Here is a 13,601-nt window from a genome sequence, read left to right as displayed (position 1 = left end):
CCTCACCCATGCTTTCCAAGTTGGGATACTAGTTATCTCAGCAAGATGGGGATTGGAGAGGTTCTAAGTTCAATGCATTAAATTGTCTTTAATTGACTCCTTAAGAGTCTCAACAGCTTGGCAGCCGATCATAGATTCAGAGAATCCATACAGTGTGGAAACAGGTCTTCGGCCCAACAAGTCCATAGCAATCCTCCGAAGAGTAACCCACCCAAACCCATTCCCCAAACCTATTACTCTACATTTACCCCTGACGAATGCACCCAACCTACACATCCCTGAACACTAAGGGCAGCTTAGCATGGCTGATTCAACTAACCTGCACATCTTTGGACTGCGGGAGGAAACCCACGCAGACAATGTGCAAACTCCACACAGACAGTTGTCTGGGGCTGGAATCGAACCCGGGTCCCTGGCACTGTGAGGCAAGTGTTAACCACTGAGCCACCATGCCACCTTAGAAAGTACCCAACAGACCTTCTTGCTCAGCACTTAATCGCTAAGGTGACGAGGAGAGGATGAGTTTCGTGAAAAACTCGGATTGTTTTCATTGCAGCGGCAGAGGCTGAGGAGAGATTTGTTAGACTTCTATAAAATTATGAGATGCACAGATAGGACACACAGTCAGAATCTTTTTCCCCAGGGTTGAAATGTCTAATACCAGGGGCATGCATTTAAGGTGAGGGGTGGGGTGAGGGGCGGGGAGAACTCACAATGAGAAACTTAGCCCCTCAATGGCATAGTGTGGAATGTTTCTCCTGGTACATAAGTGGGAGGCCTTGGACTGTACCCCATTATATACTAGAAGACCTCAGCAGCAGCACAAGGACCTACAAGCATTCATACTGAAGTAACTCTGTACCTGTTCAATACTCCTTGTCACCTTTCCTGTTCCGATATCAACGATATTAACCTTCGTTCCACAAGTACAGAACATGCACGTTCCATCTTTATTTATCTGTGATGATAGAACAGGCTGAAGTAAACGCGTCAAAACAAAGCAAAGATGTTTCCATCTCCAAACGGACAATGGGAGCCCAAAATTAGACACAAACTGGTCAGGAATACATTTTCTGTTTTACTACTGTTTTAGATAGAATACAAGATGTAAAGGTAAGCTTAGCAGAATTCAAAAGGGGCAGCAATTGAAGACAGAGGAAAGAGTGGAAGAAAAGTAGAACTAATATCACATTTCAGTAACTTTTTTACTGCAACACTGGATTTGCCCCACCAACATGATACACTTCATAAACAGGACTACCAAGAGTTGCTTGGTTGACCCCCACCTTCTTCCTCTTTCAGTAAGTCTTACATCTACCTTTTAGTTCAGGAAATGCCAATGAACCAAATAACCACTATTAATAAATGTCTCTTGACACAACTGAATCCCAGGCAAACATGCCAAGAAATTCAATGGATCTGGGTCTTAAAATGCAGAAGTAAAACCATAAAATCAATCTTTATCAAATCATTGATTTTCAGTTATCTCGTAAAGTCACATTTATGAAACAGCAATATCAAAATTGTACGACAGAAACCCTCATTTCAATATTTGGTAGCGATTATACTACCCATAATTAAAAGCTGAAGTATTAATTTTAAAATTGCAATATATTAAAGATACCTGTACTTTTCCTCCTTTGTAAAATGGTTCAATCTTGATGGAAACAGCATAGCTGAAAGAGATTTAAAAATTAAGTTAAACACAACTGAGAGAGGAAGCAGCAATTTACCAAGATCTTACATTTGAGAGAAACAATGCCGATTGGATTTCCATGGCCGACTGGCCATGCTGAGTGGGCAACCCATTTAAACACCAGTAATGGCTGGTGTGACAGGAAAGAATAGGAACTAGCTGACTTTTGCTTCTTCAATGTTTCTTCAATCTTTAACACAAGAGGAATTTCCCATGGGGCAGGTGAGTCTGACTATTGTAAAAGCACTGCTGCCATTCTAACTAGGAACGCTGCTTTCAAACACAAGAAGCAGGCTTTCGGGAATTTGTCAGATTACATCAGGAAGATGTTTGCTTGCACAACTTGTTTGGGGAAGAGTTTGTTTCGGAAATCATTTCAAGTGGTTTGGTCTGATGCCCTGGAGTCTCTTTGTTGCCTTTAATCAGTACTTCCCTTTTGTCAACTTTCACCACAATCCGGGAGCAGTCTCTCCAGTTCTAACCAGGTCCTCTGATGAGGAACGAAGGGACCAGCAAGGCCTCCAGCAGCAGCAGTAGTAGCAGGCTCACCCTCACCCATCACGTGCTGCTGCTCCTCAAGACCGTGTCAGCTCCCAGGCAGCGATACGCCCAGAAGCTAGGATATGCAGGCAGAGGATTAGCTTCCCAGTCAACTCATCAGGAGTGCAAACAGTTGCTGACACATAGAAAAGTACAGCACAGAACAGGCCCTTTGGCCCACGATGTTGTGCCGAGGATTAATCCTAACGTAAAATAAAATAACTTAACCCACGCTCCCCTCAACTCACAGATATCCATGTGCATGTCCAGCAGTCATTTAAATGTCCCCAATGACTCTGCTTCCACCACCACAACTGGCAACACATTCCACACATTCACAACTCTGTGTAATGAACCTCCCTCTGATGTCTCCTTTATACCTTTCTCCTAATATCTTAAAACAATGACCCCTCATACCAGTCAATCCTGCCCTGGGGAAAAGTCTCTGGCTATTGACTCTGTCTTTTCCTCTCATTATCTTGTACACCTCTATCAGGTCTTCTCTCTTCTTCCTTCTCTCCAGAGAGAAAAGTCCGAGCTTATTCAACCTTTCTTCATAAGGCAAGCCCTCCCGTCCAGGCAGCATCCTGGTAAACCTTCTTTGCACCCTCTCCAAAGCCTCTGTATCTTTCCTATAGTATGGCGACCAGAACTGGACACAATATTCCGAGTGCGATCTCACCAGGGACTTGTAGAGCTGTAGCAAAACCTCACGGCTCTTAAACTCAATCCCCATGTTAATGAAAGCCAAAACATCATATGCTTTCTTAACAATCCTATCCATCTGGGTGGCAACTTTGAGGGATCTATGTATTTGCACACCCAGATCCCTCTGTTCCTCCACACTGCCAAGAATCCTGTCTTTAATCCTATATTCAGCATTCGAGTTTGACCTTCCAAAATGCATCATTTCACATTTATCCAGGTTGAACTCCATCTGCCATTTCTCAGCACAGCACTGCATCCTATGTCACGCTGCAGCCTGCAGTAGCCCTCGATACTATCAACAGCACCTCTAACCTTTGTGTCATCTGCAAATTTACTAACCCACCCCTCAACCTCCTCATCCAAGTCATTTATAAAAACTACAAAGAGCAGTGCCCCAAGAACAAAGCCCCACTCAACACTGACCTCTAGGCAGAATACTTTCCATCTACAACCACTCTCTGCCTTCTGTCGGCCAACCAATTCTGAATCCAGATAGGCAAATCTCTCTGTAGCCTATACTTCTTGACTTTATGAATGATATCCCATACTTCCTGACTTTATGGATGTAACCTTCTGGAAAATGACCTTCCTGTGAGACAGCCAAGTGGGGGAACATTGTCAGGGATGGTCAGGTCACTGCAGACCTGTCTTCCCTCACCTCCTTCCTCGACTGTCAAATCTCAGAAAATGCAAATAAATGATATGCATTTTGAAACAAATTGCAAACCAAAGTCTTGCCAGAACAAGTTCTGCCAACATAAGTCTTCCTTGTTTAATCTGACAGGTTCCAGAAGGTTAACAATCACGCAACACCAGGTTATAGTTGATCAGGTTTATTTGGAAGCGCTAGCTTTCGGAGCACTGCTCCTTCATCAGGTATCTAGTGGGGCAGGACCATAAAACCTTAAGTTATCTCGAGAATGTGACTTAAAAGAAGCTTGGGAATTTACATATTAATGAACCAAAACCTGAACCCATTCTAAAAGATGAAAGACAATCTAGGTTTGTTCAATATATTGTTTTAATTGCATAATGCTGTGATCTTTTGCTATAAATTCTGTGTCTTATGATCCTGCCTCACTAGTTACCTGAAGGAGCAGAGCTCTGAAAGCTAGTACTTCCAAGTAAACCTGTTGGACTATAACTTGGTGTTGTGCGATGTTTAGGTTTGTCCAACCCAGTCCAACACCGGTCCTCCACGCCAAGGTTCCAGAAAGCCCATGACAACAGTATTTCTCAAGCTTAAAGTCAGAACTCTAAGTGAGATCCACAGTGAAAGGCATTTACAATTTACTCCCCGTGCCCCAAATGGATTTCCACTTGTATTAAACAGTAATGTTTTAAGTTGTTGATACCCTCCTCTACAGTAAGAAAGTCTGAATGATTAAAATCCAGCCCCTTATCCACAATTTCTTAAAAGTTGGGCGAGCACCCAAGTTTCACCCACAATCTCTTGAATATTGAATTACCCTAGACATCAATGCGATATTTTACATTGTGCCTGGCTATGTAATAATATATGTATAAACTCTGCAAGGAAATCTCTATGGACATTCCATGCAGAAACAGAATAGATCAGCAATTTATTGTCACATGCATTTTTACAAAAGAAATACAGTGACAAGTTGTAAGTCACCATAACACAGCATCTAAATTTATGAAAGAAGTCATTAAAAAAAAGGAAAAATTTATCACAGTTTAAATAGTAACTCCTGAGTTGAGGGTACACTGGAAAACCAGGCCAAAACCTCCATGCTGGGACTAGACCTTGACACAGGACAGCTGGAAGATCTCCATGCCAGGACAAGTACACCACCCCATACCAAGATTGCCTTTCCTGGACAAGACTGCCACACTGGCAGACTGTCCGCTGGGCCCAGGCCCATACCACCATACTGGGCCACTGGAAGCCACCTGGTATGCTACTTGAGAATATCCATACTGCATTCACAAACATTATAGTTTTAATTTACAGATGTAAGGAGATGGTCTATTATCTCCTGTGCCTTCCTTCCCATTTTCTATCTTTGTACACAGTGTAGTCTCAGAAGAAACCATGTGGCCATTATACAGAAGCCTCCCTCCACTTCACCCCACAGTGACAAATCATTTAGACCATAACTCCCAAGAGTGCAAGGCAACATCTTTCCACATTAACAGCTGCAGATGCACCTGAAACGACTGTCATGAACTATGTAACTAAAAAGGCATCAGTTGCGTAACCACACCACATAACTCACCAAATCTTGTTTGATGCAAGAACTCTGGCTCATAGTTTTGATCCAAAATACTAGATACACTGTTTCTAGTCCTCTAGCTTATTTCAGCAAAAATGGTTGTACCTCAAATTTACTCATCACGGTTTACTAGATGATTCATCATTCCTGATGAAGGGCTTTTGCCCGAAACGTCGATTTCGAAGCTCCTTGGATGCTGCCTGAACTGCTGTGCTCTTCCAGCACCACTAATCCAGAATCTGGTTTCCAGCATCTGCAGTCATTGTTTTTACCTTACTGTTTACTAGATAGCCTGATTGTTCAAAAGGTATCACTTGTTATAATCCAGATAAAATTATTTAATCTAGCAATAAATTACAATCACATGATGAAGACTTTTGAATGATTTTTTTCCCTCCTCAATTGAAAAGATAATTAAGGAATGCATTCCAATGTCCTGTTTTAACATTAGGGTGGACTGTTTTGGGATTTGCACCAATGTTAACCTCAGTCAAAATGAAGATTAAGATCCCAACTTGACATGTAACTACTCAGGAAGGATCATTTCAATGCTTCTCTTTCACACTCTAGTGTAACTGAAGCTACCTTTTTCTAATATTTATATTTAAACCTAACCAACCGCAATTTAAATGTTACCAAGGCTCCCATTTATAAAACACTTGCATTTAACAAATAAAAGCAATCTATTACAGTTTGCTGGAAATCTGACATAAAAGCGATTTTGGAAGAGGAGTCATTTTGGAATTGAAGCATTAACTCTTTTTCTCTACAGATGCTACCAAACCTGTGGAGTCTCTCAAACACATTGTTTTCATTCCTGCACTTAGTAGGTGAGGACTCTGCCAAAGCCAATACTAGGCATTTGAACAATTCTCTGTCTCACTTAGACAAGGGACAAGGAGATCTACTCACTCAAACCTAAAATACGTTTCCTAGCCACAACAGGGATGTTATCCCAAGGGTGACTACAATATTTTCTACAAAACCTTGCAAGATTCCGACGCACACATTACTTTTGTTGTTCCAGCAGGTAACAGAAACCTTGGCTGCTCCACACTCTCAGGGACTCATCTGTGAGGAAGTTGACTTCATTACATGTAATTTTAACACACACATTGGTTCAGTTTGAGGAGAGTTTCAGCAATCACGCCACAATGGGGAGGGATCTCTGGTGACCTTGGCACAACCCGATGTTATCAGAATCTGACTGAGGAACCTGGGGTGCTGCTGCCCCCTTTCTCTCTCATGGCTTTGGCTGAAGGTGGGGCGGGAGAAAGGATGGTGGTGGGTTGGACAGGGGTGAGGGTGAGGGTGAGGGAGGGTGGGGGGTGAGGGTGAGGGAGGGTGGGGGGTGAGGGTGAGGGAGGGTGGGGGGTGAGGGTGAGGGGGGGTGAGGGTGAGGGAGGGTGGGGGGTGAGGGTGAGGGAGGGTGGGGGGTGAGGGTGAGGGAGGGTGGGGGGTGAGGGTGAGGGAGGGTGGGGGGTGAGGGTGAGGGAGGGTGGGGGGTGAGGGTGAGGGAGGGTGGGGGGTGAGGGTGAGGGAGGGTGGGGGGTGAGGGTGAGGGAGGGTTGGGGGTGAAGATGGAGAAAGGAGGTGGTGGTCTGGGGGTGGTGGGGGGATGGGGGGGATGTGGGGGTGGGGATGTGGGGACGGCAGGGTGGGGATGATGGGTGGGGATGATGGGTGGGGAGGATGGGGCGTGGGGAGGATGGGAGGGGAGGGAGGATGGGAGGGGAGGGAGGATGGGGGGGGAGGTGGGGATATGGGGTGGGGGTGATGGGATGAGGGGGGGGACGGGGGGGGGGACGAGGGGGAGATGGGGGAGGGATGGGGGAGATGGGGGAGGGATGGGGGAGGGATGGGGGAGATGGGGGAGGGATGGGGGAGATGGGGGAGGGATGGGGGAGGGATGGGGGAGGGATGGGGGAGGGATGGGGGGGATGAGGGAGGGATGGGGGGGATGAGGGAGGGATGGGGGGGATGAGGGAGGGATGGGGGGGATGAGGGAGATTAGATTACATAACATTACAGTGTGGAAACAGGCCCTTCGGCCCAACAAGTCCACACTGACCCTCCAAAGCGTAACCCACCCATTCCCCTACATTTACCCCTTACCTCACACTACGGGCAGTTTATCATGGCCAATTCACCTGACCCTGCACATCTTTGGACTGAGAGAGGAAACTGGAGCCCCCGGAGGGGACCCACCAGACAGTCGCCTGAGGCGGGAATTGAACCCGGGTCTGTGGCGCTGTGTACCACCGGGGGGATGGGGTGTGAAAGGATGGGTGAGGGGATGCTGGGGATGTTGTTGGAGGGAGACACCTCCCCTTCCGTCTGCCTCACACTCACTTTGTTTTGAAGTGTACAGCGGGACTCGCCATGGCCCCGGGATCACTCCCCTCCGTCTCCCGGCCACAGCACGTTTCCAGCTCCACACCAGGCACTTCCGGCGCGCTCTGTTCGCATCACAGGCGGCGCCGGCTCGATGACGCGCACTGATCCCCATGGCAACAGCAGACTGGGAGCGAGACGGCGCCACACTGCACTCTGGTGGGAGAATCAGGTTACTGCAGGCGCTCACGCTGTCCTCTCAGCCACCTGATGAGAATCACTGCACAGGCTCAGGCCGTTCCGCCCTTCCAGTCTCTGCCAGCCCTTTGGCAGAAGTTCCCCTTCCCCCATACTCGAGCCAATTGGTCCCTTTGGAATTGGATACATAATTGAAGGGAAGTATTTCTGTTTCTATGAGGAAAGTAGGGGAGTAGCTCAAACCAATGCTGTTTTGCTTGGGTCGAATGGTCCACTCCTGTGCTAAATTATTCTCTGAGCATTACTACTGAATCTGTTACACTTTAAGGCAATAAAACTCTAAGGTTGTAACACCTCCATAAAATTCATCTCCTCATTTTCCCTCTCTTTCATTCTTTGCTCAATTATATTATTTCCATGTCATCTAAGAACATTGCCACTGGAAACAGTTTTTCCTTATTGACTTTATTTTTAATGTCAAAACATGGGAAATCAATGCCACTTCAGTAGTTCAGAAACCTCTCAGAATATGGACACTACAAGGCAACGAATGGGAGGGTTCAGTCACATCCCTGTCTCCAACTCATTTTGAGTTGTGGAAGGGAACAATGTTATAGAGTCATAGAGATGTACTGCATGGAAACAAACCCTTCGGTCCAATCCATGCCAACCAGATATCCCAACCCAATCTAGTCCCACTTGCCAGCACCAGGCCTATATCCCTCCAAACCCTTCCTATTCATATACCCATCCAAATGCATCTTAAATGTTGCAATTGTACCAGCCTCCACCACATCTTCTGGCAGCTCATTCCATACACGTACCACCCTCTGCGTGGAAAAAGTTGCCCGTTAGGTCTCTTTTATATCTTTCCCCTCTCACCCTAAACCTATGCCCTCTAGTTCTGGACTCCCCGACCCCAGGGAAAAGACTTTGTCTATTTATCCTATCTATGACCTTCATAATTTTGTAAACCTCTATAAGGTCACCCCTCAGCCTCCGAAGCTCCAGGGAAAACAGACCCAGCCTGTTCAACCTCTCCCTGTAGCTCAGATCCTCCAACCCTGGCAACATCCTTGTAAATCTTTTCTGAACCCTTTCAAGTTTCACAACATCTTTCCGATAGGAAGGAGACCAGAATTGCTCGCAATATTTCAACAGTGGCCTAACCAATGTCCTGTACAGCCACAACATGACCTCCCAACTACTGTACTCAATATTCTGACCAATCAAGGAAAGCATACCAAAGGTCTTCTTCACTATCCTATCTACCTGTGACTCCACTTTCAAGAAGCAATGAACCTGCACTCCAAGGTCTTTTTGTTCAACAACACTCCCTAGGACCTTACCATTAAGTGTATAAGTCCTGCTAAGATTTGCTTTCCCAAAATGCAGCACCTCGCATTTATCTGAATTAAACTCCATCTGCCACGTCTCAGCCCACTGGCCCATCTGGTCCAGATCCTGTTGTAATGTGAGGTAACCCCTTCACTGTCCACTACACCTCCAATTTTGGTGTCATCTGCAAACTTACTAACTGTACCTCTTATGCTCGCATCCAAATCATTTATGTAAATGATGAAAGGTAGAGGACCCAGCACCGATTCTTGTGGCACTCCATTGGTCACAGGCCTCCAGTCTGAAAAACAACCCTCCACCACCACCCTCTGTCTTCTACCTTTGAGCCAGTTCTGTATCCAAGTGGCTAGTTCTCCCTATATTCCATGAGGTCTAACCTTGCTAACCAGTCTCCCATGGGAAACCTTGTTGAACGCCTTACCCTCATCAATCGTTTTTGTTACTTCTTCAAAAAACTCAATCAAGTTTGTGAGACATGATTTCCCACGCACAAAGCCATGTTGACTATCCCGAATCAGTCCTTGCCTTTCCAAATACACGTACATCCTGTCCCTCAGGATTCCCTCCAACAACTTGCCCACCACCGAGGTCAGGCTCACCGGTCTATAGTTCCATGGCTTGTCTTTACCACCCTTCTTAAACAGTGGCACCATGTTTGCCAACCTCCAGTCTTCCAGAACCTCACCTGTGACTATCAATGATACAAATATCTCAGCAAGAGGCCCAGCAATCACTTGCCTAGCTTCCCACAGAGTTCTAGGTACACCTGATCAGGTCCTGGGGATTTATCCACCTTTATGCGATTCAAGACATCCAGCACTTCCTCCTCTGTAATCTGGACATTTTGCAAGATGTCACCATCTAGTTCCCTACAGTCGATACCTTCCATATCCTTTTCCACAGTAAATACTGATGCAAACTACTCATTTAGTATCTCCCCCATTTTCTGTGACTCCACACAAAGGCTGCCTTGCTGATCTTTGAGGGGCCCTATTCTCTCCCTAGTTATCCTTTTGTCCTTAATATATTTGTAAAAACTCTTTGGATTCTCCTTAGTTCTATTTGCCAAAGCTATCTCATGTCCCCTTTTTGCCCTCCTGATCTCCCTCTTAAGTATACTCCTGCTGCCTTTATACTCTTCTAAGGATTCACTCGATCTATCCTGTCTATAATTTACACATGACTCCTTTTTCTTAACCAAACCCTCAATTTCTTTAGTCATCCAGCATTCCCTATACCTACCAGCCTTCCCTTTCACCCTGACAGGAATATACTTTCTCTGGATTCTTGTTATCTCATTTCTGAAGGCTTCCCATTTTCCAGCCGTCCCTTTACCTGCGAACATCTGCCCTCAATCAGCTTTTGAAAGTTCTTGCCTAATACCGTCAAAATTGGCCTTTCTCCAATTTAGAACTTCTGCTTTTAGATCTGGTCTATCCTTTTCCTTCACTATTTTAAATCTAATAGAATTATGGTCGCTGGCCCCAAAGTGCTCCCCCACTGACACCTCAGTTACCTGCCCTGCCTTATTTCCCAAGAGTAGGTCAAGTTCTGCACCTTCTCTGGTAGGTACATCCACATACTGAATCAGAAAATTGTCTTGTACACACTTAATAAATTCCTCTCCATCTAAACCCTTAACACTATGGCAGTCCCAGTCTATGTTTGGAAAGTTAAAACCCCCACCATAACTACCCTATTATTCTTACAGATAGCTAAGATCTCCTTACAAGTTTGTTTCTCAATTTCCCTCTGACTATTAGGGGGTCTATAATACAATCCCAATAAGGTGATCATCCCTTTCTTATTTCTCAGTTCCACCCAAATAATTTCCCTGGATGTATTTCTGGGAATATCCTCCCTCAGCACAGCTGTAATGCTATCCCTTATCAAAAATGCCACTCCCCCTCCTCTCTTGCCTCTCTTTCTATCCTTCCTGTAGCATTTGTGTCCTGGAACATTAAGCTGCCAGTCCTGCCCATCGCTGAGCCATGTTTCTGGTAATTGCTATGATATCCCAGTCCCATGCCCTGAGTTCATCTGCCTTCCCTGTTAGGCCCCTTGCATTGAAATAAATGCAGTTTAATTTATTAGTCCTACCTTGTCCCTGCCTGCCCTGACTGTTTGACTCACTTCTGTTCTCAACTGTACCCGTCTCAGATCGATGTCTTTCCCCACACTATCTCTTTCGGTCCCACCTCCCCCCCCCCCCCCCCCACCTTACTAGTTTAAATCCTCCTGAGCTGCTCTAGCAAATCTCCCTGCCAGTATATTAGTCCCCTTCCAATTTAGGTGCAGATCGTCCTTCTTGTACAGGTCACTTCTACCCCAAAAGAGATTCTATTGGTCCAAAAATGTGAATCCTTCTCCCATACACCAGCTCCTCAGCCATACATTCATCTGCTCTCTCCTCCTATTCCTGCCCTCACTAGCTTGTAGCACTAGGAGTAATCCAGATATTACTACCCTTGAGGACATCCTTTTTAAATTCCTGCCTAACTCTCTGTAATCTCCTTTCAGAATCTCAACCTTTTCCCCTCCTATGTCGTTGGTTCCAATGTGGATAATGACCTCTTGCTGGCCCCTCTCCCCTGTGAGAACATTCTGCACTCACTCTGAGACATCCTTGATTCTGGCACCAGAGAAACAACACACCATTCTGCTTTTTCGCTGCTGGTCACAGAAACATCCGTCTGTACCTCAGACTAGAGAGTCCCCTAACACAATTGATCTCTTGGAACCCGACTTACCCCTCATTGCATTAGAGCCAGTCTCCATACCAGAAACCTGGCTATTCGTGCTACAATCCCCTGAGAATCCATCACCCTCTACATTTTCCAAAACAGCAAACTTGTTTGAAATGGGTATAGCCACAGAAGGTTCCTGCACTAGCTGTCTACCTCTCTCACCCTTCCTGGAGTTAACCCATCTATGTGACTGTATCTGAGACTTTCCCCCCTTCCGATAACTGCCATCAATCACATGTTGTTGCTGTTGCAAATTCCTCATCGCTTCTAACTGTCCCTCTAGCCGATCCATTCGATCTGATAAGATTGGCAACCAACAGCATTTGTTGCAGATATAACCCTTAAACTCTCTTTAAACTCCCACATCTGACAAGAAGTGCATATCACCCTACTAAAGGCCATTTTTGCTCCATCACAATCTACATACCCAGAAAATAACACCGTCTTATTCCTCTACAAAACACTGCCCCAGGTTAAATTAATGGTTATGGTTTATATTTTAAGATTAATCAAGAAACATATCTCAAAATGCATATAATCAAGAAAGAACCCACTCTGCTCACTACGGCAGACTTTCTGTAGGTCCCACTTAAAAACAATACACTTATCTGCTTCTGTGCTGTGAACTTTGCCCAAACAGTTCCTCCAAGATTAGTTACGAATTTCACTGTTTGTTAATTTTCCCAGATGCACTCCGAAACTGTAGTGTCAGTTTCTTTCTCTCTCTCTCCTGCACTGTCCTCACCATGTGCTTCCTTTGTCTGCTCTTCTCCCTTTTAAGACTGCTGTTGTTCTGACTTTTTTTCCCAAAGTTTCAAAACAATGCAACAGCATATGAAACAGTAATTGCTGCTTCTGGAATTTGAGGAAATCACCTCCAACACCTAAAATACCTCAATAAAGGAGCAGCTGTGATTTTTTAAAAATCAATTCAGTCCAAAAGCATTTTTTTTTGTTTGAAAATGTGGAGAAGAGCAAAATGCGCTCTAATTGCTTTCCAGGATTCTTTGTCTCTGTTGAGTCTGGATGAATTAACAATGTAGAACCAGAGATTTTTATCAGTAAGGTTATTAAAGAATCAAAGCAGGTCAATTGAAATAAAATACATATCAGTCAAGATCTTATTGAATTGCATAACAGCTTATAGAGGATGACAAGTCTGCTATCCTTAAGTTCCAACAAAGATAAGGACTGTTTGTTTGGAAAGGTAGCTTTTTCTGCCAAAAAAGCCTTCAATTTCGATTTAGATATTTTACTATCACATGTCCTCAAGTACAAATGTGCAGGGGTACAGTGAGACATATGTAATGTTGCCACACACAGTGTCAACTTAAGTACAAAGGTACCTCAGCACAAAAAAAACAAAGTTATGAAAGTTAAGCATTACCTTCAGTGAATAAGTAGAAAATAAAAGAAGGTAACACTTTCACCAGGCTTCTAGTGCAATCTACCACAGTTCAAAGCATTCACTGCAGCCCTATTGTACTCAATAGAATCCCATTCTATTGCATTTCCATGTGTTTCTGTGTTGTGTTTATTTTGTTATACTGAGAGTACTAAACGCATCCTCCAGATCCGCATCAATGGCCAGAGAAAGAGAAGTTTCCCCCCCTGCGGACGCAGTTTTTGTTTTTCACAAAAAAGCACGTTTCGTTGCAATTATCAACCAGGCAACGGGGAGATGTGATTGGAGAGGAGGGTGTTATCATGTGACTGCAGAAAAAGGACACATTCCAGCAGGTCGCTGCACATTGGATGGTTGGAGTGATATGGATTGGATGA

At 44.9% G+C, this 13,601-nt stretch overlaps 1 protein-coding gene across 1 annotated transcript in view; it reads right to left on the bottom strand.

Annotated features, from left to right (window-relative positions):
• The window catches only part of LOC140464393 (transducin beta-like protein 3), a 65,787-nt gene extending 58,152 nt beyond the window's left edge, over positions 1 to 7,635 (bottom strand). The window contains exons 1-3 of the mRNA XM_072559387.1: positions 7,534 to 7,635; positions 1,625 to 1,676; positions 863 to 958 (exon numbers count right to left, since the gene is read on the bottom strand). Coding sequence (XP_072415488.1) covers positions 863 to 958; positions 1,625 to 1,676; positions 7,534 to 7,565 — 180 coding nt within the window. The 5' untranslated portion in view covers positions 7,566 to 7,635. The remainder of the gene's footprint in view (positions 1 to 862; positions 959 to 1,624; positions 1,677 to 7,533) is intronic.
• Between the last annotated feature and the right edge of the window lie 5,966 nt (positions 7,636 to 13,601).

The sequence above is a fragment of the Chiloscyllium punctatum genome, chromosome 40, assembly GCF_047496795.1.
Source record: "Chiloscyllium punctatum isolate Juve2018m chromosome 40, sChiPun1.3, whole genome shotgun sequence".
NCBI classification, from domain to species: Eukaryota; Metazoa; Chordata; class Chondrichthyes; order Orectolobiformes; family Hemiscylliidae; genus Chiloscyllium; species Chiloscyllium punctatum.
The sequence above is the reverse complement of the archived record's forward strand: the minus strand, read 5'-3'. Positions and strand labels throughout refer to the sequence as shown.